This window comes from Bubalus bubalis, chromosome 13 (assembly GCF_019923935.1).
Source record: "Bubalus bubalis isolate 160015118507 breed Murrah chromosome 13, NDDB_SH_1, whole genome shotgun sequence".
Taxonomy (NCBI): domain Eukaryota; kingdom Metazoa; phylum Chordata; class Mammalia; order Artiodactyla; family Bovidae; genus Bubalus; species Bubalus bubalis.
Window position 1 is genome coordinate 13,856,875 of NC_059169.1, and position 27,173 is coordinate 13,884,047.

General features: G+C 38.2%; 1 protein-coding gene across 3 annotated transcripts in view; it reads left to right on the plus strand.

Moving 5' to 3' along the window:
• The first annotated feature begins 3,388 nt into the window (after positions 1–3,388).
• UGGT2 (UDP-glucose glycoprotein glucosyltransferase 2) overlaps positions 3,389–27,173 on the plus strand; it is a 147,037-nt gene continuing 123,252 nt past the window's right edge. For 2 of the 3 annotated variants that reach the window (XM_025262666.3, XM_006074284.4), the window contains exons 1-5: positions 3,389–3,545; positions 10,413–10,495; positions 17,881–18,011; positions 20,376–20,488; positions 25,036–25,210. In XM_025262666.3, coding sequence (XP_025118451.2) covers positions 3,394–3,545; positions 10,413–10,495; positions 17,881–18,011; positions 20,376–20,488; positions 25,036–25,210 — 654 coding nt within the window. In that variant the 5' untranslated portion in view covers positions 3,389–3,393. The remainder of the gene's footprint in view (positions 3,546–10,412; positions 10,496–17,880; positions 18,012–20,375; positions 20,489–25,035; positions 25,211–27,173) is intronic. The other variant, XM_025262667.3, reaches the window with a different exon arrangement.

Below are 27,173 nucleotides of genomic sequence, written 5' to 3' on the forward strand. Positions count from 1 at the left end.
GTAAGTATAGCCTATGCTGTCTAAAAAAAGTCAATATGATTTATTCTATGAAACACAATATTCTTATTATATAGCATTCATTAATCACTTCTTCCACGTACAATGAAAACTGCTAATGTCATCAATTTTCATTTATAGTACTCTGATGTGAATAACTTTGAATAACATTTTGCTAAGCAACATTAAAGTACAATTGTATCCCTGAACTGCATTCAGTTTACAGCCAATCTGTGCCAAAGGATTATGGATAATAAAGGTTGGAATACTTTGTTGCTCCACTAACTTGAGTGACCTTTTTGAGTCACTTGATTTTTGCATTTTAAGTTTTTCTATGTGTCCTTAGAAATGACATATGAAAGAGACCTCAAAGTTGGTTCAGAACCTCAGAAGTTCCCCAGGTGAAATTAGAATCTGGCCCCCAGATACAGATGGCAAAGAGAGACCAGAGAATTAGAAAGACCACTCCAGATCAGTAGGTGGCAGTTTTTATCAGCAAGAGAACTTACATACCAGGCTTGTCTTGGGCAGCTATAAGATGAGTCAAACTCTGCACCCACCTGCTAGTATCTTAAAAATTCATAGAGACCTTAATGGGGTTCAGGCATGGATACAATCCAGATGGCCTCAATAACATTATTTTCTCAAGGCTGCGTCCTTAGAGTGGTTCCTAGCGTGGGAACAGTGGGTGAAATGTACATCCAAGGACAGGGCAGGGGTTAGGTGTCTCTGATTGACCAGGTCCCGCTTAAAGATCAGCTGGTGGTCATGTCCTCTTGGTGACCTTCTCCAACATTGAAATATCATTTAGTCCTACTCTTTCTTTTGTTCTGCAGTAGAGGAATGCCCAGGAATGACCTGTCTGAGGAATATTTCAAATCCATTTATGTGTCTAGGAAAATACTATAAAAACTAAAATGTATAATATTTATGTAAACAAATAGCCCTGCATTTGATTAATTTCATTCTCTTTAAAAGAGAAATGTAGTATTCCTTACTATCCTGAACTCAAATGTACTGGAATGTTTAATATGTTTTAGTAGTATCCTTTGGAGAAGGCAATGGCACCCCACTGCAGTACTCTTGCCTGGAAAATCCCCTGGATGGAGAAGTCTGGTGGGCTGCAGTCCATGGGGTCGCGAAGAGTCGGACACAACTGAGCGACTTCACTTTGACTTTTCACTTTCATGCATTGGACAAGGAAATGGCAACCCACTCCAGTGTTCTTGCCTGGAGAATCCCAGGGACGGTGGAGCCTGGTGGGCTGCCATCTCTGGGGTCGCATAGTCAGACACGACTGAGCGACTTAGCAGCAGCAGCAGTAGCAGTAGTATCCTTTAATAGTGTATTTCATGTGACTGTTTATATGGGGAATCATTTCTTAAAGATTTGCAACCCATCAGATATGCTGATATTTGACATTCACTGCCAATAGTTTATTTCCTTTATCCCACAATCTCGGTCAAAAATTCAGTCCAAAAATAAGTAAATGAGGAGTTAATTAAAGCAAATGTTTGTGAAGAGTTCATAATATATATATTTTTCTTATGCTCTATGGACAGAAATAAAGTTCCTTACTCATCTGCCTTAGATTTCTGCCTACTGACCCATAAAACAGGAACTCTTCAATATTTATTTAGCCTCAATAACATGTACTATGCTAGGTACTGCAAGAGATGCTAAAAATGAATAAGGCATGAGCCCTCAGGGAATATATCATCTCTAGGAGGAGAATAAATAAGCACTGTATTCAAATTCTAAAGTGAGAATTATAAGTGGTATATGGCAGTTAAAATAAAGAACTTATGGGAATTTAGAGGAGGGATAGATCATACCAAGTGGGAGAAATCAGGAAATGAAAGCTAACCTCAGGAAGTGAGACCTGAATAGAATTTCCAGAGCAAGGTCTTCCAAGGAACCAGTATGTTTACAAGGATGAGGGGAAAAGAAAAAGTGGAATGATCATGTTTCAGTAACTTGGAGAGACCCAGATTCCCTATAGTGCAAAAGAGTAAGGGGGGAGAAAGGAATGGCCCACGAGCAATCCCTAAACTAGTTATCCCAGCTGCTGCTTCTATTTACCATATATTGTAATATATACAATAAATTTACTCTCTTCTGAATAGAAAAAGGATCATTCCTGACTAGGAGCCAGAATCTTGAGGCTCCACCTCTGCCCAGTTAAATAAAACTGAATATTTTGACTTACTGAGTCATACCTACTGGAAAAACAGTTAACTCGGCTCCAAGGCTTTGGCATTGAACTGGATGTACTAAATTCAAGAGTTTTGGGGGAAAAAAAAAAAAAAGAGTTTTGGGGGTCAGACAGTCCTTGATTGAAAGTGAGTTTCAATCACAGCTGATAATGATTTTGGCTGATAATGACAAGAGCAACTATCACTTTTCTATGCATTTTCACCTGTTTTTTCTCTAAACTAGCTCTTCTGAAAACTTTAATGAGCACAGATATCACGTGAGGTTCCTGTTACGCCAGGGGTTTGGATTCAATAGGGTTGAGGTGGGGCCTGAGATCCTGCATTTCTAATGAGCTCACAGGTGATGCTGACGCTTCAAGTATGTGGACCACTTTTGAAGACGAAGGCTTTTGCACAGCTCCCAGACAGCAGAATCAGCATTACCTGGGAACTTGATGGGTATGAGATGCGGATTATCAGACCCCCGCACCAGACCTACTGAATCAGAAACACTGGGATGAGACCCAGCACCTTGTGTTTTAGCAAGCCCTCCAGGTGATGTCACTGTTTTTCGAACACACTCGAAACACCTGGCAGGAAGGCCGGGTAAAATACTATTTATTGAAGACCGAATCTCACCCCCAGATAGTCCCTTGTAACTTGTGCGTGTTGTGGTCTGGGGAAACGGGCTGTCTAAAAGCTCTACCAGGTGACTCAGATATGCAATAAAACTTGAGAACCCCACGAGGGAGGTATTTAACTTTTGGAAGACCTTCTTTTTCGCCTATGTAAAGAAAGCCTTTTTTCCACGCTGATTCCTGCCTTCGCGTCCAGATTTTGCCATCTTCAGCCACACTTAGTCGGCCAAAATCCCACTTCAGTCTCCCCTCCCGGTGTCCCACATCCTCGGGCCGAGAGCCTGAGGTCCCGGTGGCGGGACGGCCAGGGTACCAGCCAAGCTCCGCACTCCGGCGCCGCCTTGCACGTACGTGGCCCAGGGGTCCGCCCTCGGGGGCTCCCGGGACAGCGGCGGAGCGCTCGGCGCATGCGCTCGGCACCCGCCAGGCCCCGGCCCGTGTAACGGACTCGCGCTCCCCCCACCGGAAGTGGGCGGTCGCGCGACGGGAGGAGCCGGCTGTAGCGTGGCGGCTGTGGGCTGAAGGCGCCGGGTCTGAGGGGCTCGCGCTTCCCTGTCCGCACCATGGCAAAGGCCGCCGGCGTAGTGCGGCTGCTCCTGGGCTTCACGGCGCTCTGGCTCTCGCTGCTCGGAGCCCGGACGGCCTCCGCGTCCAAGGCGGTGACGGCCCACTTGGCCGCCAAGTGGCCGGAGACCCCGCTGCTGCTGGAGGCCAGGTGAGGGAGTGCGGGCCGGACCCTCCGCCGAGCCCGCGCGGAGGGAGGGTGCGGCGGGGCTGTGGGCGCCCCGGGACCTCGACGACGCCTCGGACGCCTGACTTTCAGAGCATCACCTCCTCCTCTTGGTACCCTGGGCGCCGCACTCACTTGCGGCTCCTTTTCCCCTCCATTCCTTCTTTGCCTCACCCACGGGTTTGAAAATTTTTAATTCCTTTGGATTTTCTTAGCATTTACGTGAGAGAAAAGGAAGACTGGGAGGTGGACTGTGGCGTTTAGTGCAAGCTCTGCAATTGATGGAGGCAGTTCTAGTTTTTAGGAACCGGTAGTTGAAGCACCTAATTTCATACGATGGCTTTCTATGGAGAAGAGAGCGTCCCAAAGCTCTGACTTCTTTCTGAATCTCCTCAGTTGGAGTTAGTGCATAAGGTATCATGTACCTTATGTGGAGAAACAAAACTGGGAGATAATGAATTTTAATCTTAGTATTCCAGTAGCTAAACAAAATTTGAATTTTCTTTTTCCTTTTTTAACCGGCATGAAGTTTTGTTGGCATGAAGTTTTAATGCCAGTTGCTTTTGTATTAATACTGCACCAGAGCCATAGCTTTTGGTTCCAAAGAGTCTTCATCACCTCCGTGAAGTTGCATATATAAGATACGAAAACAGATTTTTTTTTAATTGAGCTATAATTTATGTAAGGTATTAGTTTCAGGTGTGCAACATAATGATTTGATGATGTGTTCACATAGTGTGAAATTATCACCATGGACATAAGTCCAGTTAATATCTGTCAGCACACATAATTACAAAGGTTTCTTTTCTTGTGATGAGAACTTTTAGGATCTCTCTTGGCAGCTTTCCAATATGCAGTTCTTTAACTATAGTCACCATGCTGTACGTTACATCCCCATGACCGATTATTTATATTGTAGCCAAAAATTTGCACCTTTTGACCACCTTCACTCGTTTCTCCCACCTCCCTGCTTCCGGCACCCAATCTGTTCCCTGTATAGGAGCTCGTTTCCTTACTGTGTTATGTTTGTTTTAAGATTTCATAGGGTATTTGTCTCTGACTTATTTCACTGAGCAAAATTCCCTCAGGTCTGTCCAAGTTCTCACAAATAGCAGTATTTTCTTTCTTTATGGCTGAATAATACTCGTCTGTGTGTGTGTGTACATTTTCTGCACTCTCCAACAGCCCCAAATGCTTCTCCAGTGTCCGGCACAGTTTCCCTGATAAGGGGAACTGACCACTGCTTCAGGTCCCCCACCCTCCCATGTGCAGGTACAGTCCTGCTCACTCTCCTTTTTTCCCACTTCTCCTTTCATCCTGCCGAATTTTGCATGGATCTGTATATTCCTTTCTAGTGGTCAGGGACTCTTGCCCACTCTCAGCTGATGTTCTGCAAGACCTTCTGTGTCTGAAGGGGTATTCCTGATACATCCATGGAGAGAGATGCACTCCATGTTCACATGCTCCTCTGCCATCTTCCTGTCTCTACATTTTCTGTATTCATTTATCATTCAGTGGATTCTTAGGTTGTTAACATATCTTGGCCATTGTAAATAATGCTGCACTGAACATAGGACTGCCTGTATTTTAGTTAGTGTTTTCACCCAGAATTGGAATTGCTGGATCATATGATAGTTTGTAAAAAAAAAATTTTTTTAATTTTATCTTATTTTTTAACTTTACAATATTGTATTGGTTTTGCCATATATCAAAGTGAATCCGCCACAGGTATACATGTGTTCCCCATCCTGAACCCTCCTCCCTCCTCCCTCCCCATACCCTCCCTCTGGGTCTTCCCAGTGCACCAGCCCCAAGCATCCAGTATCGTGCATCGAACCTGGACTGGTGACTCGTTTCATATATGATATTATACATATTTCAATGCCATTCTCCCAAATCATCCCACCCTCTCCCTCTGCCACAGAGTCCAAAAGACTGTTCTATACATCAGTGTCTCTTTTGCTGTCTCATATACAGGGTTATTGTTACCATCTTTCTAAATTCCATATATATGCGTTAGTATACTGTATTGGTGTTTTTCTTTCTGGCTTACTTCACTCTGTATAATAGGCTCCAGTTTCATCCACCTCATTAGAACTGATTCAAATGTATTCTTTTTAATGGCTGAGTTTGTAAAAATTTTTGATGAACCTCCAAACTGTTTTCCATAGTGGCCTTATCTGTTTACATAACCAGCAAGGGTGCACATGGATTCCTTTTTCTCCACAGCCTCACCACACTTGTTATCTTGTCTTTTATATTTATATGATTATATATATATATAATTTTATTTATTTTTGGCTCTACTAAGTCTTTATTGCTGCATGGGCTTTTCTCTAGTTCCTAGGCTCTAGAGCACAGGCTTAATAGCTGTAGTGCACGGGCTTAGTTGCTCTGCGGCACGTGGGATCTTCCCAGATCAGTGATTGAACTGATGTCTCCTGCATTGGTAGATGGATTCTTTACCACTGAGCCACCAGGCAAGCCCATCTCTTTGGTTTTTTTTGTTGCTGTTGTTGTTGTGTATGGCCTTTATTATGTTGAGGAGAGAGAGGCTGCCCACTCCAGTATTCTTGGTCTTCCATGGTGGCTTAGACTTTAAAGAATCTGCCTGCAATGCGGAAGACCTGGGTTCAGTCCCTGGTTTGGGAAAATCCCCTGGAGGAGAGCTTGGCAACCCACTCCACTTTTCTTGCCTGGAGAATCCCCATGGACAGAGGAGCCTGGCAGGCTACAGTCCATGGGCTCGCAAAGGGTCAGACATGACTGAGCAACTAAGCACAGCACATGTTGAGGACATTCCCTCTATACCCATTTTGAGTTTTTTCATCTTGATACTGATTTTTTTCAAATGCTTTTTTTTGTGTGTGTCTATTGACCACCTCATGCGAAGAGTTGACTCATTGGAAAAGACTGATGCTAGGAGGGATTGGGGCAGGAGGAGAAGGGGATGACAGAGGATGAGATGGCTGGATGGCATCATTGACTCGATGGACGTGAGTCTGAGTGAACTCTGGGAGTTGGTGATGGACAGGGAGGCCTGGCGTGCTGCGATTCATGGGGTTGCAAAGAGTTGGACACGACTGAGCGACTGATCTGATCTGATCTGATCGGGATGATCATGTGATTTTTATCTTTAATTTGTTAATGTGGTATTTCACATTTGTATATTTGTGGGTATTAAACCATCCTTGCCTCCCTGGAATAGCTTGATTATGGTGTATGATCCTTTTAATGTATTTAATTTGCTAATATTTTGTTGAAGATTTTTGCATTTATGTTCAGCAGGAATGTTGACCTTTAATTTTCTTGTGTCCTTTTCTGGTTTTGGTATCAGAATAATGCTGGTCTTATAAAACAAGTTTGAGAGTGTTTTATTTTGAAAGAGTTTGAGGATTGATATTCTTTATTTTATTTTTTAAGTTTATTTTTAATCGAAGGATAATTGCTATACAATATTGTGTTGGTTTCTGTCACACATGTTTGGTAGAATTCAACAATGAAGCTATCTGGTTCTGGACTTTTGTTTATTGGGAAGCTTTTGATTACAGATTCAGTCTCCTTACTAATAATAAGTCTGTTTGGATTTTTCTATTTCATGGGTCAGTCTTGATAAGTTGTATGTTTCTAGAAGTTTATTCATTTCTTCTAGGCTGCCCAGTTTGTTGTTGTTTAATTGTTCATAGTCTCTTGTGATCCATTAAATTTCTGTGGTATAGATACATCTGTATAGATGTTACAATATATAGATATTTAGATGTAGTATAGAAATTACAATAAAACAGTTTTTATTAAACAAAATATTCTAGTTTAAAATATGTCCTATTCCTCTACCTTTTCCCCAGTTTCTTCCATACTTTGCATGGATATGGTCTCACACTCAGTTCCAAATCAGTCTAACTTCTTCCAGTATTAGACTGGCAGTTGGAGTGTTTCAATTTCTACTTGCCTCAAGAGTCTGAGAACTGGAACTCCCATAGGATGCTCTAAGGAGCATCCCTGGGTTCTTCACAGTCTAGTCCCACTCTGATGTACCAACCCCATAACTTGTAGTGGGTTGAAAGATGGCTTCCAAAAAGATATGTCCACATCCTAACCCCTGGAACCTGTGAATGTTACCTCATTTGGAAAACGGCTCTTTGACAATGTAATTAAGGGTCTTAAGACATGATTCTTATGGATCTGGATGGGTGCTAAGTCCAATACGCTTATAAGATACATAAGAGAAGACACAGGAAGAGGAGGATATATGAATAGAGACAGAGATAGGATTGATGTAGCCACAAGCCAAGGACCACCTTAAGCTTTCAGAACCTGGAAGGTTCTCCCCTAGAGCCTTTGGAGGGAGCGTAGCCCTACCAATACCTTGATTTTGGACTTCTCCAGAACTGAGACAATAAGTTTCTGTTGTTTTAAGTCACCAAATTTTTGATAATTTATTACAGCAGCAATAGGAAACTGATTTGATTTTGTACCTTGAAGTAGGGTACTGCTGTAACAAATACCTAAAAATGTAGAATTATCTGTTGAATCTGACAGAAGCTGGAAGAGTTTTGAGAGGCAAAAAAAGCCTAGATTTTCTAGTGGTAGAAAAAGCCCAGATTGCCTTGAGGAGACTGTTGGCAGAAATATAGAATACTGGAGTGGGTTGCCATGCCTCCCTCCAGGGGATCTTACCAACCCAGGGATGGAACCCAGGTTGCCCACATTGCATGCAGATTCTTTACCATCTAAGCCACCAGGGAAGCCCAGGAATGCTGGATAGCCCAAGAATACTGGTGGCCTATCCCTACTCCAGGGGATCTTCCTGACCGAGGAATCAAACCAGGGTCTCCTGCATTGAAGGTAGATTCTTACCAGCTGAGCTACCAGGGAGGCCCTAAGACATTTATAATTTAGTACTATTTGCTAGGGATGTTTATAGGCTGGTGAGATTAAATTTTTCAACACATATACCATAATTTAAACTGTATTTATTCCACTGGTGTTGCTCTTACTGAAAATATTTTTTGAAATAACACTTATAATTACTGTCCAGCTCTTTAGTATGTGTAAAATCATCCTCTACGGAATTTTTTTTTAATCTATGTTAGAATAGATAAAATTCTTTTGGGAAGAAACCTTGTTATTTGGTGCTAAAGAGTCGGACACGACTGAATGACTGATCTGATCTGATCTGATTATATAAAACAAGTAAACAAACTGGAAATACCAGAATTTTGAATTTTTTTTTCCTTTTAAAAATTTTGACCAAAGTAATAACTTACATTTTTGGAAGGTGAGATGCTGATTTAGATGGTCTATCAAGGATATTTTCTCCTCTAAGAGTAGTGACTGGCAAATTGCCCATGAGAGTAATTCAAGAAGCGTTCTCAAAGTGTTAGAGCAGTGGTATAGTGAAGGAGTAATTGTAAGGGAATACTTTAGTAAGGTGATTACTTTGAAGGATCATACTCATATGTATAAATTCTGACATATGGAAGAAGTGTTTTTCCCATAGTTGCACAATATATGAGCATTGTCAATAGTGTTTGGTCAAGTCAGTTAAATAATAAGTGTTGTGCTCTACTTTTCTAAAGGTTTTGTACCATCACTTTTTGGTCACATCTATTTAGTGTTTCCCATAGTTTCCTTCCTTTTAGCCTTTTTGTGTGTTTGTTTGCCTGTTTTAATGCCATTGAGTTGGACACCATTAATAACAAGGGTTGCCTTGAAGTTAGTGCTTTAAATTCATATACCTGTCATGTTTAGTATGTTGATGAATTAATCAGTTTTCTCACCTCCTTTTCTGCCTTTACTGATCATCTCAGACTTACAAGAATTAGCTAACTTTGCATGTGTCTTGAATCTCCTCAATACTTACCATTTATATTAATCATTAGGTTTACTGAGGCTAAAAAAAAGATAAGGTGGGCAATAGCAGAATCTGTACCGTCTGTTTGGTTATATCTTTTCTAGTTTAAATAGTTAGATCTACTTGTTTTTGGTGTCTTGCACTTTGTTCTAAACAAGACTGAATAACCTTTCACTTATTTCACTATTTCCAAAAGGCTTTACATTGCTTTGGCTAATTTTTCTTACCTATGCTCTTTGGATAAATGGCAGTTTTTTGGGGGTTTCCAGGTCAAAGACCTAATGCAGTGTATCAATTTTCTGTTAATTTTTTGATTAAGATATTTTCTGTTTGAAATAAGATTGTCTACACAAATACGTAGCTAAATAAAAATAATAATATTGCTTTCTAAAGATGTTTATAAGACCAGGTTTTGTTTGTGAAAAATAGGCTATTTTTTACCTTTTTTACTTTTATATAACACTGTCTGTATTGCCATTAAATTATACCTCTCAGGGCATTACACATGTGTGCATGCTAAGTCAGTACAGTCGTGTCCAACTCTTTGCAGCCCCATGGACCATAGCCCACCAGGCTCCTCTGTCCATGAGATTTTCCAGGCAAGGATACTGTAGTGGGTTGCCATTTCCTTCTCCAGGGGATCTTCCTGACCCAGGGATCAAACCCTATATTGCCATTAAGTTATACTTCTCAGGGCATTTCACATAGAGGACAAAATAAGTTATCCATTTTTTACCTAATAAAGAGGAAAAACCAAAAGTAATTTGTCATATAGTCTTTTCTAGTTACGATTATATGCCTATAGTTTAGAATGAAAACTCAGGTAAGAATCATCAATGTGTTTTCTTTTTGCATTATAGTAGATGGAAATCGATAACTTTAGTTTTGGGAGTTTTGGTTTTTACCAGAAGCTGTAATTTGGCTCTGAAATACATTTTATAGTATCAAAATCACTTTTTATTTTCTAGCTATTAACTGATTACTTTTATTTTTAATAGTGAATTTATAGCAGAAGAAAGTAATGAAAAATTTTGGCAGTTTTTGGAAACTGTACAAGAATTAGCAATTTATAAGCAAACAGGTAGGTGATGTACATATTTCAGCTTTCCAGATACATATTTTTGTGCCTATGTTAGACATGTTTACTGTTTTTAATGGTAATGTTTAAGTGTGTATACTTAATTAGGCTAGTAAATCTGAATATTAACTTTGAAGATATTTTAATGGAAACTATTCCAATCATCCATTTCCAAACGTATAAGGTTTTAATACTTTATTATAAGAAAACTTTTATAATTAGCGGCGTTTGGCTATTACATTATAATCAAGAAATAGAAATTGTTGAATTATGGTTTTCTTTTTACCTAGATTTCTTTGAAATAGTATTAGTTTTGCATGTAATAATAGTGAAATAATTTTTTTTGCCATAATACTTTTACTCCTGAACTCTTAAAACAGATTTTTAATTTTTGCCCTTAACAAGTCAGATAACCTGTATACTTTCATTTCATAATTTAGAAAATGGAGTTAATCATTCCTGCTTTTTATACCTATACACACACACACACACATATACACATACATACATAGTTTTAGAATGAACACGTGTTTATTACTGTGTTTCTTAGGGAATATCAGATGCTGAAATTAGATTTTAGCAGTGGAGGCTGAAAGGTTAATTATTGTTATAAGGAAAGGTTAAAGAAAAAGATTAGTTTACTGTCTCTACAGAGAATAGAATAAATGATGTTAACATTAAAACCCTCAAGAGGAATTTTCTCACCTTTTAAGCATAGAGAAAACTTCATAGTAGGATGATTAAGTAGTTTAGGATTTTATTCCTGAGTGTAAATGTAAGATGAACAATGGTTTTGAATGTTTTAAGTGTTCATTTACTAGAGCTTGTTTGGCTTAAGTGGCCTTTAAGTTCAACAATTTTATGATTTTATAAGATAGGGTTAAGATAAAGAGAACAGACATACCTTTAATATTGTAAACTGAAATTATTTTCAAAAACAAGTAATTTACTCTTTGAAAAAACTTACTAAAAACCTTCATTATTCGATAATCATTATTTGAATCATGAGAGACAGTATGCACTGCTTTAGATACTGAGAATGCAAACATGAATAAATGTGATCTGTGTTCTCCAAACCTGTAATATGATGGAAACAGCAGAACCGCTACATGTACTAGTAAGTGATCACAGCTTTACTAGGAATGGATACGTGTAACATGGAAATATGTAAAGAGGGGCCTGGTCAGTATTTCAGAGAACATGACAACCTTTCCAGTGGTAAGGGCTGGAGTTGAGTTTGGATGACAGGATTTAGTGAAATCATAGGGAAAGGAAAACAAGCAGAAGAGACAACAGGAGTAGATTGCAAGGAGAAACTATGACCACTTAGAAGTCTACTTGTAAAGCAATGGGAGATTGTTGGTTTTGTATTTATACCAGTTGAGCTATTTCAAATCCTAAAAGATGGTGCTATGAAAGTGCTGCACTCAATTTGCCAGCAAATTTGGAAAACTCAGCACTGGCCACAGGACTGGAAAAGGTCAGTTTTCATTGCAATCCAAAGAAAGGCAATGCCAAAGAATGCTCAAACTACCACACAATTGTACTCATCTGACGTGCTAGTCAGGTCAGGAAGCAACAGTTAGAACTGGACATGGAACAACAGACTGGTTCCAACCAGAAAAAGGAGTTCATCAAGGCTGTATATTGTCACCCTGTTTATTTAACTTATATGCAGAGTACATCATGAGAAGCGCTGGACTGGAAGAAACACAAACTGGAATCAAGATTTCCGGGAGAAATATCAATAACCTCAGATATGCAGATGACACCACCCTTATGGCAGAAAGTGAAGAGGAACTCAAAAGTCTCTTGATGAAAGTGGAGAGTGAAAAAGTTGGCTTAAAGCTCAACATTCAGAAAACGAAGATCATGGCATCCAGTCCCACCACTTCATGGGAAATAGATGGGGAAACAGTGGAAACAGTGTCAGACTTTATTTTTCTGGGCTCCAAAATCACTGCAGATGGTGACTGCAGCCATGAAATTAAAAGACGCTTACTCCTTGGAAGGAAAGTTATGACCAACCTAGATAGCATATTCAAAAGCAGAGACATTAGTTTGCCAACAAAGGTCCGTCTAGTCAAGGCTATGGATTTTCCTGTGGTTATGTATGGATGTGAGAGTTGGACTGTGCAGAAGGCTGAGCGCCGAAGAATTGATGCTTTTGAACTGTGGTGTCGGAGAAGACTCGTGAGAGTCCCTTGGACTGCAAGGAGATGCAACCAGGCCATTCTGCAGGAGATCAGCCCTGGGATTTCTTTGGAAGGAATGATACTAAAGCTGAAACTCCAGTACTTTGGCCACCTCATGCGAAGAGTTGACTCATTGGAAAAGACTCTGATGCTGGGAGGGATTGGGGGCAGGAGGAGAAGGGGATGACAGAGGATGAGATGGCTGGATGGCATCACTGACTCGATGGATGTGAGTCTGGGTGAACTCGGGGAGTTGGTGATGGACAGGGAGGCCTTGAGTGCTGCGATTCATGGGGTCGCAAAGAGTCGGACATGACTGAGCGACTGATCTGATCTGATCTGACGTGCTAGTAAAGTAATGCTCAAAATTCTCAAAGCCAGACTTCAACAGTACATGAACTGTGAACTTCCACGTGTTCAAGCTGGTTTTAAAAAGGCAGAGGAACCAGAGATCAAATTTCCTACATCCGTTGGATTATCGAAAAAGCAAGAGAGTTCCAGAAAAACATCTATTTATGCCTTATTGACTATGCCAAGCCCTTTGACTGTGTGGATCACCACAAACTGTGAAAAATTCTGAAAGAGATGGGAATACCAGACCACCTGACCTGCCTCTTGAGAAATCTGTATGCAGGTCAGGAAGGAGCAGTTAGAACTGGACATGGAACAACAGACTGGTTCCAAATAGGAAAAGAAGTATGTCAAGGCTGTATATTGTCACCCTGCTTATTGAACTTCTATGCAGAGTATATCATGAGAAACACTTCGGCTGAATGAAGCACAAGCTGAAATCAAAATTTCTGGGAGAAATATGCAGATGATATCAGATGAAATATGCAGAAATATCAGATATGCAGATGACACCACCCTTATGGCAGAAAGCAAAGAAGAACTAAAGAGCCTCTTGATGAAAGTGAAAGAGGAGAGTGAAAAAGTTGGCTTAAAACTCAACATTCAGAAAATGAAGATCATGGCATCTGGTCCCATCACTTCATAGCATATAGATGGGGAAACACTGTCAGGCTTTATTTTTGTGGGCTCCAAAATCACTGCAGATGGTGACTGCAGCCATGCAATTAAAAGACGCTTATTCCTTGGAAGAAAAGTTATGACCAACCTAGACAGCATATTAAAAAGCAGAGATATTACTTTGCCAACAAAGGTCCGTCTAATCAAGGCTATGGTTTTTCCAGTGGTCATGTATGGATGTGAGAGTTGGACTATAAAAAAAGCTGAGTACCGAAGAATTGATGCTTTTGAACTGTGGTGTTGGAGAAGACTCTTGAGAGTCCCTTGGACTGCAAGGAAATCTAACCAGTTCATCCTAAAGGAAATCAGTCCTGAATATTCATTGGAAGGACTGATGCTGAAGCTGAAACTCCAATACTTTGGCTACCTGATGCGAAGAGCTGACTCATTTGAAAGGACTCTGATGCTGGAAAAGATTGAAGGTGGGAGGAGAAGGGAATGACAGAGGATGAGATGCTTGGATGGCATCACGGACTCAATGGACATGAGTTTGAGTAAACTCTGGGAGTTGGTGATGGACAGTGAGGCCTGGTGTGCTGCAGTCCATGGGATCGCAGAGAGTCAAACGTGACTGAGCAACTGAACTGAATAGTAATTTTAGTTTTGCTATTTGAGATTTTTTTTAAAAAAGCTAAATAAATATATCAGGTTTTCGTGATAGTTAAAAAAAAGAAACTAACACCAGATTTTCTGGCTCTCACTTAAAATCCTGAGTGTCCCTATCTCAAATTTTTTCTTCTCCGTACATGTTTATGGACTTCTTTGGTGACATTTTCTATTGGAGAAGCTGTGTTGAAAATTACTTTTATAAATTTTGAACCCTTTAAGTTGCTTAGGTTTATTAGCATATTTTATACCTAAATGAAACATCATGTCTGGACAGACTGGAGGCAGGTCATTAACAAGTTGGAATATAAGCTCAGGAATACCTAAACTTAAGCATAGGATATGTATGTATTTCAAGGTTGAACAGCTAAAATGAATTGTATTAAGATTTACTAACAAAAATATAATTCTGTTGAAGTTGTTCATAATGGTGAGAGTCAAATGCATATTGCTGCCTCATTGCTGATCTTGCTAGGCATAGGAATAAATGGTATATATGAGGAATTAAATATGTTTAAAACTATCAGACTTCACTGAATTTGTTTTCAAGTCATTCTATAGGATACATTAAAACCCTTAGTTACTTATAATTTTCTAGGTTGTTGAATCTCCATGAGGCCTTTTAAGTACTCTTCACTGAAGAATAATTTCAGTGATACACTTGCCTAAAACAAATGATAGATGTTGAACATTAACTTTTTGAATTCAGGTGCTAGTTTCCTGCTATTTCATGAGGACAGTTTACATTATGTGCCAGCATATTAAAACCTTTTAAATGTTGAATTACCTGTTTTTAAATGATTTTGTATGGTTCTGCCATAGAGTTATGTATTTATTGATGTCTCAAGATAGTTAGCTAACCTGTGTTGTTTTGTGTGGTGAATCAGAAATGTCAACCAAGGTTTATCTGACTCCAGAGTCGGTCTATTTTCATTTTTCCATGTTCTCAGCATATAAAAATTCTGAAAGTCCATAAAGATTTTAATAGTTTCTACACAAATAAAGTTGTCTATATATTTTAAAGGAAAGATTTTTAGAAAAGGTTATGACATTTCTAGCTTAATTAATTATAACTGAGAGCCAGGTTTGGGGTAGGAAAATGTTTGCTGTCTGGATGTGTCACATTTGAAATGCTTGTGGAATATCCAAGTGAGGATATCCAGTAAGCTGATACTAGTGAGAGATTTAGGTTAAAAAATCTAAGCTAAAAGATAGGATTTGGAAATTAGCAACACCAAGAAGGTAGTGGCAGTTATAGGGAGAAAGGATGGAATGAGAAGAAAATAGATAAAGAACACCAGTGTTTAAGAGATAACCAGAGAAGAACATGAGATAGAGTCTAAGGAGTACCAGTGGAGGTAGGCAAAAACCTAGAAAATGTGGTATGATGAAAGCCATGTTGAGTGATAAGTGATAGATGTTATCAAATACTAAAGATGAACCAAGTAATACAAATATTAACCTTAAGCAACAGAAAAATTAGTAATGAGTTTGAGAGCAGTTTTACTGGTATAGTATTGAAAAACTATAGTAAGTTGAAGAACTAGAGATAAAGTATTGTTAAATTTTCCAGGATTGCTGCTGCTGCTGCTGTGTCGCTTCAGTCGTGTCCTACTCTGTGCGACCCTATAGACGGCAGCCCACCAGGCTCCCCCATCCCTGGGATTCTCTAGGCAAGAACGCTGGAGTGGGTTGCCATTTCCTTCTCCAATGCATGAAAGTGAAAAGTGAAAGTGAAGTTGCTCAGTCGTGTCCGACTCTTCGCGACCCCATGGACTGCAGCCTACAGGGCTCCTCTGTCCATGGGATTTTCCAGGCAAGAGTACTGGAGTGGGGTGCCATTGATGAGCCAGTACCTAACTCATCAAGTGCTGCTGTGACTTAAAAAAAAGAAAAAATGAGTGATTTATGTATATTAAATGCCAATATGTAAAAAACTGAGTGAAAGGTGAAACTAAAGATGAAAAATATTGAAAGAGCAAAATCATTATTGGCAGGTTTGTTGGTGAGCAAGGATTTAGTTATTTTTAAACATTACCTAAAACATAAAATAGTCAAATGCATTCATGATTGTCTTGCAAGTTAAGCCTAAAATACATGTTTACTTTCTGTAAACCCCTGAATCCTATATCTGTTACTACATTAGAGACAGTTTGGTGGCTCAGATGGTAAAGAATCTGCCTGCAATGCAGGAGACGTGGTTTCAGTCCCTGGGTCAGGAAGATCCCCTGGAGGAGGGCATGGCTACCCACCCCAGTATTCTTGCTTGGAGAATCCCGTGGACAGAGGAGCCTGGCGGTCCACAGTCCATGGGGTCACAGAGAGTAGGACAGGACTGAGCAACTAACAGTGACCTTGACAAATTTTGATGTCTCTGCCTGGTACTACTCAGATTTGTTTCTGTTGACTCAGTTCTATATTTTCATGTAAAACCAATCCATTTTGACTGATGTAGTCTTATTTTTGTTATGTGATTAAATTTTGACTATGTTATTGACCCTGTAGTAATTAGGATTTTTTAAGATCCATTTTTAAGATAATATCTCTTCTTTAGTTGCTTTTTGTTGCTTTTAGTACCAAAGCAAATCTTGCATTATTTTTTTGACTGTTGGAGGGAAACTCAGTATAACTTCCTGAAAAATCACCTGTAGTTTGTTGAAGTAGAAGTGAATGAGCACACTGAGTCTCATATGATGACTTTTTGAAATACAGGTTTAGGAAAGTATTATTGGCCTTAATGAAAAGGTCTATTCACTTCTTAAATATTAATTCCATAAATGTATTAAATGTCTATTTTGTGTGCCAAGAGTAGAAAGGTATAATTGAAAGACTAGAAAAGATTCCTGCCTCAACAGCTTAGCTTAATGGGAAGGACAGCATTAAACAAATAATTATACAAATAATTTTTAATTGCAGTTTAAGAATTGGTCTAGAGATGGTATAGAGTTCTATGCTGTTCTTATTCTCCTCTTAAATTTTAAGTAGGGCCTATATCTTATCCCAGAGAAGGCAATGGCACCCCACTCCAGTACTCTTGCCTGGAAAAGCCATGGATGCAGGAGCCTGGTAGGCAGCAGTCCATGGAGTCGCGAAGAGTCGGATACGACTGAGCGACTTCACTTTCACTTTTCACTTTCATGCACTGGAGAAGGAAATGGCAACCCACTCCAGTGTTCTTGCCTGGAGAATCCCAGGGATGGAGGAGCCTGGTGGGCTTCCAGAGTCGGACACCACTGAAGAGACTTAGCAGTAGCAGCAGCAGTATATCTTATCCATGTATTATAACTCTGCAACCTGGGAGTGAATGTTGGTGTCTTCCACTTAGATTTTAAGGGCAAGATTATTTTCATCTAGACTTGTATTGATTGCCTGGACTTCACTGGAAGGTACAAATGAAGTAAATAATAAAATGGAGATCTTGATTTTCCCTTTTTCTGTAACACCTTCTATTCTAAATTTAAAATATGGTATTAGTTTAGTTAGCTGTACACTGAGAGATGTGATAATGTGTTGAAATACAAAATACTAACATCCTTTTCTTTTGAATTCTTTTTACAGAATCAGATTATTCTTACAACAACTTAATCCTGAAGAAAGCTGGACAATTTTTGGACAATTTACATATCAATCTCTTAAAGTTTGCTTTCTCTATAAGGGCATACTCTCCAACTATTCAGATGTTTCAACAAGTATGTAAAAATACCCAGACTGTATTTGACAAAGAAGCATACTAGAACGTAAATAAATTTCTTAATGTGAATATCTTTAGTTAAAAAAGATCTACAAATTTATAAACCTGGTTCCATAGCCTATCATTGATTATATTTTCATTGTTAGCATTGATTATAATATAATTAAATATTTCATGTAATTTTATAGTTATTTGATGTATACAAAAAGGCAAAATGGTTCTCTGAGGAGGCCTTACAAATAGCTGTGAAAAGAAGAGAAGCGAAAAGCAAAGGAGAAAAGGAAAGCTATACCCATTTCAATGTAGAGTTCCAAAGAACAGCAAAGAGAGATAAGAAAGCCTTCCTCAGTGATCAGTGCAAAGAAATAGAGGAAAACAATAGAATGGGAAAGACTAGAGATCTCTTCAAGAAAATTAGAGATTCCAAGGGAACTTTACATGCAAAGATGGGCACAAAAAGGGACAGAAATGGTATGGACCTAACAGAAGCAGAAGATATTAAGAAGAGGTGGCAGGAATACACAGAAGAACTATACAACAAGGTTCTTCACCACCCAGATCGATGGTGTGATCACTCACCTAGAACCAGACATCCTAGAATGTGAAGTCAAGTGGGCCTTTGAAAGCATCACTACGAACAAAGCTAGTGGAGGTGATGAAATTCCAGTTGAGCTATTTCAAATCCTGAAAGATGATGCTGTGAAAGTGCTGCACTCAATATGCCAGCAAATTTGGAAAACTCAGCAGTGGCCACAGGACTGGAAAAGGTCAGTTTTCATTCCAATCCCAAAGAAAGGCAATGCCAAAGAATGCTCAAACTACCACACAATTGCACTCATCTCACACACTAGTAAAGTAATGCTCAAAATTCTCCAAGTCAGGCTTCAACAGTACGTGAACCATGAACTTCCAGATGTTCAAGCTGAATTTACAAAAGCCAGAGCAACCGAGAACAAATTTCCGGCATCTGCTGGATCATTGAAAAAGCAAGAGAATTCCAGAAAAACATCTATTTCTGCTTTATTGACTATGCCAAAGCCTTTGTGGGGATCACAACAAACTGTGGAAAATTCTGAAAGAGATGGGAATACCAGACACCTGACCTGCCTCTTGAGAAATCTGTATGCAGGTCTGAAAGCAACAATTAGAACTGGACATGGAACAACAGACTGGTTCCAAATAGGAAAAAGAGTATGTCAAGGCTGTATATAGACACCCTGCTTGTTTAACTTGTGTGCAGAGTACATCATGAGAAATGCTGGACTGGATGAAGCACAAGCTGGAATCAAGACTGCCGGGAGAAATGTCAACCACCTCAGATATGCAGATGATACCATACTTATGGCAGAAAGCAAAGAAGAATTCAAGAGCCTCTTGGTGAAAGTGAAAGAAGAAAGTGAAAAAGTTGGCTTAAAACTCAACATTCAGAAAATTAAGATCATGGCATCCGGTCCCATCACTTCATGGGAAATAGATGGGGAAACAGTGGAAACAGTGGCAGACTCTATTTTTTTGGGCTCCAAAATCACTGGAGATGGCCATGCAATTAAAAGAGGCTTACTCCTTGGAAGAAAAATTATGACCAACCTACATAGCGTATTGAAAAGCAGAGACATTACTGTGCCAACAGAGGTCCCTCTAGTCAAAGGTATGGTTTTTCCAGTAGTCAATTATGGATGTGAGAGTTGGACTATAAAGAAAGCTGAGCGCAGAAGAATTGATGCTTTTGAACTGTGGTATTGGAGAAGACTCTTGAGAGTCCCTTGGACTGCAAGGATATCCAACCAGTTCATCCTAAAGGAAATCAGTCCTGAATATTCATTGGAAGGATTGATGCTGAAGCTGAAACTCCAATACTTTGGCCACTTGATGTGAAGAACTGACTCTTGGAAAAGACCCTGATGCTGGGAAAGATTGAAGGCCGGAGGAGAAGGGGATCACAGATGAAAAGATGGTTGGATAGCATCACTGACTCAATGGACATGAGTTTGAGTAATCTCTGGGAGTTGGTGATGGACAGGGAAGCCTGGTGTGCTGCAGTCCTTGGGGTCACAAAGAGTTGGACACAACTGAGCAACTGAACTGAGATAAAGAAATAATGAGGACAAATCACCATTGAAATTAACTATAAAGAATATTTTCGTTTAGTGGTACATTTTCAATAATTTCAAAGCATATTTTTGTACTATAAAGTTGATTTTGTTAAATTGTTAGATTTTTCCTGTGTATAGGTATTTTTACTTTAATTAGCAATAACTTAATAGTAGTTGATAAGCTATTTTAATCAAAGTAATGTGTGAGTTTTAAAAGTGATATTGTAATTACCAGCTACTGTAGCTAAGTGTCATCTTTGAAATCTTAGATTGCAGCTGATGAGCCCCCACCAGAAGGCTGTGCTGCATTTGTGGTTATCCATAAGAAATACACCTGTAAAATTAATGAGATTAAAAAGCTGCTGAAGAAGGCTACTTCAAGGTAAATTAATGATAGCCTGTAGTAAAAGGAGCAGTTTATAAAGAGAGATGAAGGTTGAAATAGAAATTTCTTGCAATAAAAATTGTAATATTCTAAGACTGTATTTAAAAAGAATGTGCTCTAAATATTCATCTGAGTCTTAAGTCCTTCTCTAAAATATATAAGTACTTTCAATATTTTGTCTTGATTAGCTTTTGATTTTAGAATACCAAAATACCATAAAACACATGACAGAGATATTTTATATACATAAGTTATTTTTTTCAAATACAGACAGACCTCAAAGATATTGTGGCTTCATTTCCACCTCAATAAAGTGAATACTGCCATAATTCACTTGAAGTTTTTGGTATCCCAGTGCATATGAAAGTTACGTCTACACTAAACCATAGTCTGTTGAGTGTACAAATGACATTTGTCTAAAAAATGTGTCTTACACATTTTTGTGTAAGACACAAATTAACATTTTGTCTTAAAAACACTTTATTGCTAAAAAGTGCTAACCATCTGAGCCTTCAGCAAGTCTTAATCTTTTTGCTGAAGGAGAGTGTGAAATACTGCGAGAATTAGAGAATTACAGAAATGTGACACAGACAGGGAGTGAGCGAGTGCTGTTGGAAGAATAGTACCATAGACTCATTCAACAGAGCTGCCACAAACCTTCAGTGATTGATGCAGTTGTCTGTGAAGTGCAATAAATGAAGCAAAAAGCCCAATAAAACGAGGTATGCCTGTAAACATACAAAACTGTGCATTTATCTAGACTATATCTCTTTAAATATAAATTGAATGTGTACCTTGGAAATTAAAAATTAATAACAAAAATACAGAATTACCTTTTTATAAACACAGTATTCAAAACATTTTTCTTCTTCCAAGTATTTAATGCAAATTAATATGAGAAGTAAGAAGGAGATTATTAAGTTAGTAGTGATTTTTACAGAGTAGTACCCACCAGTAAGTGTTTTACTGCTTGATTGTTTATACTTTAAACAGTATTAAAGTTGTTTCTCTAATCTTGAAAGAGTTATTTATATATTAGTAATGTATATTTAGTAATTCATATTAGTACTTATTTTGTTGGAATCTTTCAAATATTTTCTTATATTTCATATTAATTTTAATGTACAGAAACTTTTATGTAGCCTGATTTTTCCTTTATGTGTGTATGTTTTTATACTGAGACAGTTTTTTCCAAACCTGTGTAAGTAAGAGATTTTACTAATATTTTCCAGTAGCTTTCTTAAAGTTTTTATTTTACCTTAAACTTTTAATATATATATAATTTATTTTCATAGGAAGGCAAGGATCCAGTCAGATCTTTCCCCCCTTCAGGTGCTAGTCAGTTGTTATAGTCATCATATTTATGCTATGATCTATTTTATAACTGTTTGTTTTATACTGTTATGTTTCTTGTAACAGTGCTTTGTTGTTAGTATTTATTGCTTTAATAATTTATTCAGTGTCTCACAGGACAATTTCCTCTTCATAGCTGCTTTTTTTCCCCCTCCAAAAGTTCTTAGCTCTGCGCTCATTGATGCTTTCAAACTAACACCAGAGTCCTTTTTCTCCTGTCAAACTGACTCCCTAAAAAACCTGGGTAGAGTTTTAATTAGAATTATGTTAAATCTATTAGTTAATTTAAAGAATTTAAATGTTTACTATATCAAATCTCAGTGTATAACATCATATGTCTTCTGTTCACTCCTTCTTTTAAAACTTTGAAGTTTTATACTCGTCTGTTTTTAGAATAAGAAATAAGTGTTTTATTTTATGAACTGTTTTTCACCTATTAAGATGAATTCAAAGTTTCTCTCTTTGGACATATTGTGTAATATATTTTAAACTATTACACCTTCATAGTGTTGCTAGGGAAAACTTTGTTAATTGTGTGGTGTTAATTTTTGTTGATTGCTTATGCTTTTATTAAGGCTCATTTTTCTACTTTAATGAGATTAGCTGTTATTTAAACTATGCCAATTTTAATGTTATTCTAACTTCATATAGTGAATTAGGCAACCATGTTATTCTGTAAAAGTTAATTTAGCATAGGAATTATATATTTCTCTAAAGCATTAATAGACTGACTCCAAAATTGTCAGCCCTAATGTGTTTTTTTTTCCCTAGTTCATTTCATAAAGGGAATTTTGATAACTTTTAGTTTATAATTGCTATCGGTTTCTGACTTCTGATGTCTGATGTTTCAATTTTCTTATGGAAACTAATATTAAATTAAATTTAAATATTTAATATTTAGATATTAAGTCTAAATTAATATAAGATTTAACACAAGGTTAACATCAAGCTGTTAGGAGAGGCACCCTGCCATAGACCCTGTGAATTCCTGCATATTCTTGCTGGGTCTGACAAGTAAAAAAGGCAAGATCTGGACCGCTTTTTACTTGAACGATTTTTCATGGTTGTGTTTGTAGTGAGCAACCTTGAGGAATTACATAATTCCTAATTTTGAGAAGAAATTTAAAAATTTTGCTTTTGGAAAGAAGGGTGGGCATGTTATAAAAGGATGATTTCCCAGGTATGGTGTTCCTTGTACACCCAGTGTTTGTGTAGTATCCATTTGGGTCCATATTTTGTTACACACACCCTATTGTGAAACTTGGGGAGCAGGTGTAATGCTGATTCTGCTTGCTATGTCCTGAGCAATAAAGTTCTTTGTCTTTGACACAAGAGTCTCATGTCTTCTACCAGACATGGGACTTCTGCCAGACATGAGGCATGACAGAAGCCCAACTTATTACTTTGTAAGTAAGCTGAAACCAAGCCATAGCCCTTTTACATTTCTTGACAGTTTTAGAAACAAGGGTGGAATGTTGACAGACAACGTGGCTTTCTGGGAAAGGAAGGACAAGGGCACCCTGGGTTTGGGAGACTCCCCTCTCTCTCCCCTTGCTGTTCTTCACTCCCTGTGCCTCTGCTGGGTGATAGCAGTCTTCTGATAACCTGCTATTGTAGCTCCTCATTACAGAGTTTTAGGTCTTTGTTACTTCAGGAAAAGGCACCCAGACTCAACTGATGTGGTTTGGAATATGTGCATAATGGGAAAGGGAATTAAAATGATCTGTAGGCCAATTCGGGCTTCCCAGGTGGTGCTGTGGTACAGAACCCCTCTGCCAGTGCAAGAGATGTAAGGGACGTAGGTTGGATCCCTGAGTTGGAAAGATCCTCTGGAGGAGAACAACCCACTCCAATATTCTTGCCTGGAGAATTCCATGGACGAAGGAGCTTGGTGGGCTATGGTCCATGGGGTTGCAAAGAGTCGGACACGACTGAAGCGACTTAGCATGCACACTAGGCCAATTCAATGTACTTTTATTTTTACTGTTTTGGTTCCCACATCTGAATCTGTAACTGGTATTGATATAGTACATGTATATGCTTTGAGTGATGTGAATGCTTATGAAGTCTAAAGGGAGAATCTCTCATTGGGAGACTACCACATGTAGTACATTCCCAGGTGGTCCAACAGAAACAACATAGAATCCCAGGAGAAGAGGAAATCACAACTTCAGTTACAGACTGAATGGCTGCCTGAGTGCAAAAGAATGCAGTTTCTGAGTACAACAGCACCACCTGCCTGACTCAGCCATCAAGTACACCCCTTTTAAAAAGATAACTACTGCTAAGCTTTAGTTGAAACTGAACTGCTGACTCAGGAAGCCTTGTAACTCTACTATCTGATGTTTACATTTTGGCCTAAGTCAACTAGGATTCAATGACTAATAGGGTGGAAGGGACCCAGCAATTGTCTCTGGTCAAGTGAAAATAGTATATTCAAGAGCACTGTTGCTTTGACCTTTTGTGATCTTAGGGTTACATGGTAAAGGGGCAGCAGTTCTCCTTTGGGACAAAGCACATGCCCCAGTCCCTTACCTGAAGTAAAATTTCTGACTCAGTGGGGCCCTCAGTTCTGTTATTCCCTTAAGGCTTGCATCAAGTTATTGATACATTCAGCTCAGTTTGAAGTTGATGGTGTCTTAGGGTTTCTGCTGCTGTCCATCCAGGCTCTGTGTGTGCTAAGTTGTGTCAGTCATGTCTGACTCTGCCACCCCATGGACTGTAGCCTGCCAGGCTCCTCTGTCCATGGGATTCTCCAGGCAAGAATACTGAAGTGGGTTGCCACGCCCTCTTCCAGGGCATCTTCTTGACCCAGGTATTGAACCTGCTTCTCTTATGTATTGTCCTGACCCAGGGATTGAACCTGCATCTCTTATATTTCCTGCATTGGGAGGCTAGTTCTTTACCACTGATGCCAACTGGGAAGCCCTCATCCAGGCTGCATCTATGTAAAACCAAAAGCAGATGGGCAGAATTCAAGGCAGTTCTCTTATCCCTGAGGAATCCTTGACCCCTAATGAAACTTGCTACATTTTTACTGACCCTGGGCTGTTGCCAGTGGCCTACCTATCTGGTCTGCTGCTTGGAAGATGACCAACTGGCAGATTAGAGGCACCACTCTTTGGTTTCATGATTTATTTCTCATATGCTCTTTACTTTCAGTTCTTGTTTGTGTTTTGTTTTCATTTTAGGCCCAGACCATATCTGTTTAAAGGAGATCACAAATTTCCTACAGACAAAGAGAATTTACCAGTGATTATTCTCTATGCAGAAATGGGTACAAGAGCGTTTCGTAAATTTCACACAGTGTTGTCTGAAAAAGCTCAAAATGGGGAAATTCTTTATGTTCTTCGGCATTACATTCAGGTACATGCTTGCTTTATTCAAGATTACTTTGGCTATAAAAACTTTTTTATAACTACTTTTTATAATTTCTCTACTAGATTTTACATAATAACTTCTCCTAGAATACTTATATCTGATAACACAACTATCAAATGTGAATTTTATGTGGAAAAATATATTGGGATTCTGTGTCTTTTCTGGAAAGTATCCTGTTTATGTTTCTTTCCCTTATCATATATATATCTGGAACAGATTTACAACTTGGATAAAAAACAAAACCATACAACAATAGGATGCATAATATTTGGTAGGACTAATAAACATAGTTATTTTTAATTAAAATGTATCCATAATGAGGAAATCTAACTTGATATATTGATAGTATATATTAGTTCATTGTGCTAAGCATTGTATACGAATGCTCTCAAACCAATCTGTTTGAAAGGCTGCTTACTTATTCAAGTTTCAGATCAAATGTGTAGTATTATCCCCCACTCTCCCGACTCTCACTGCTATCACACTCTACCACATTTTCTATTTTTAATGACTTCATAAAACTTACTACTATGCTATGTCAAATTTTATTTAACACCTCCACCCCCCACCAACACACACATACAACCAAACGCTCACCTCATACACTAAAATGGCTCTTAGAAGGACTTTTCTTTTTATTTCTATATTCCAAACATGGAAAGAGTGTTTTAATTTGCACTTCCCAAAATATTCATGCTAAGTATTAATATACAATTCCTCTGTATCCATGGTTCAGAATCTGCAGGTTCAACCAACCAAGGATTATGTGATAGTGTAGTTTACAATTGGAAAGAAAATCCTTGTATAATTTGATCATTGCACTTTACACAGTTCAAACCTATGTTGTTCAAAGGTTTGATTTGATTTGATATCAAATCATTATATTTATTATACGCTGTAAACTAATACAATGTTATATTTCAATTATATCAGAAAAAGAATATGAGGTTACAGTATATGTTTATCTTTTTTAAAGAAGTCCCCAAGTGATTTTAATATGCTCCTGCTGGGTGGCATTTTCATCTATTAAGAATCAGTGTCCCAGGCTGTTCTTTGGAGAATGTGACCATTAAATATACCTCTGTGAAAGCATACTCAACAGTTATCTGGGTACTTTGTAGCATCAAATTTTAACCTATTTAATTAATTACATATTGTGCATCCAAAATATTTATACTGTAAATCTAGTTAACATGTAATTCTAATAAAAACAGAGTTATTCATGCTGCCTTTTGAACAGATGCCTTTTTTGTAGGGAAAGAAGAAATAGGATAATTAAGAAAGATTCCTCTCAACAGTTGATTTAGCTTGTGAGAATTTTTGGTTTGCAAATCCAAAGTTATTAAACTACAATTCAGATTTTTATATTAATGCATTTTCAAATAGAGAAAGTAAATATGAAATTAATGACCATTTATCTTTATTACTGAGGAGCTAATACTGTTCCAGAACTGATGATAGAAATTGGTTATGTGAAATTGCATTTCTTTCATGAACTATAACAAGATATGTGAATTTAGAGCATAGCCACCAACTAATTGTCTTTTGAGTGGACAGTCAAAATGTATTTTTAAATTGAGCTGTATGAAATTGAAAACTCTTTAAAAGACTTTAAACTTTTCCAGATTACTCTAATTATAAACAACCCAGTTTTCTTATGCTATCTTTTATTATAGCATGTGCCTGAGAAATTAGCAAATTAAATTTTAGTGTGGGCAGCAATGTTAAACACTTTCTGCATATCTGAAGCTAATTCTTACATCATCTTATTTAAAAATAAAACAGTCCAGGAATAGTCACTCAGGTTATATACTTACTTATTTTTAAGACTTGGGGAAGTTTAGGGAATAAAGAAAAGAGTTAAAAGAGTAGTATACTATTAAGATTTCCTTTCCATTTGGTGTTTGCCTCTTCCTCTGTCATGTGTAGGATTGGAAAACTGCCCTCA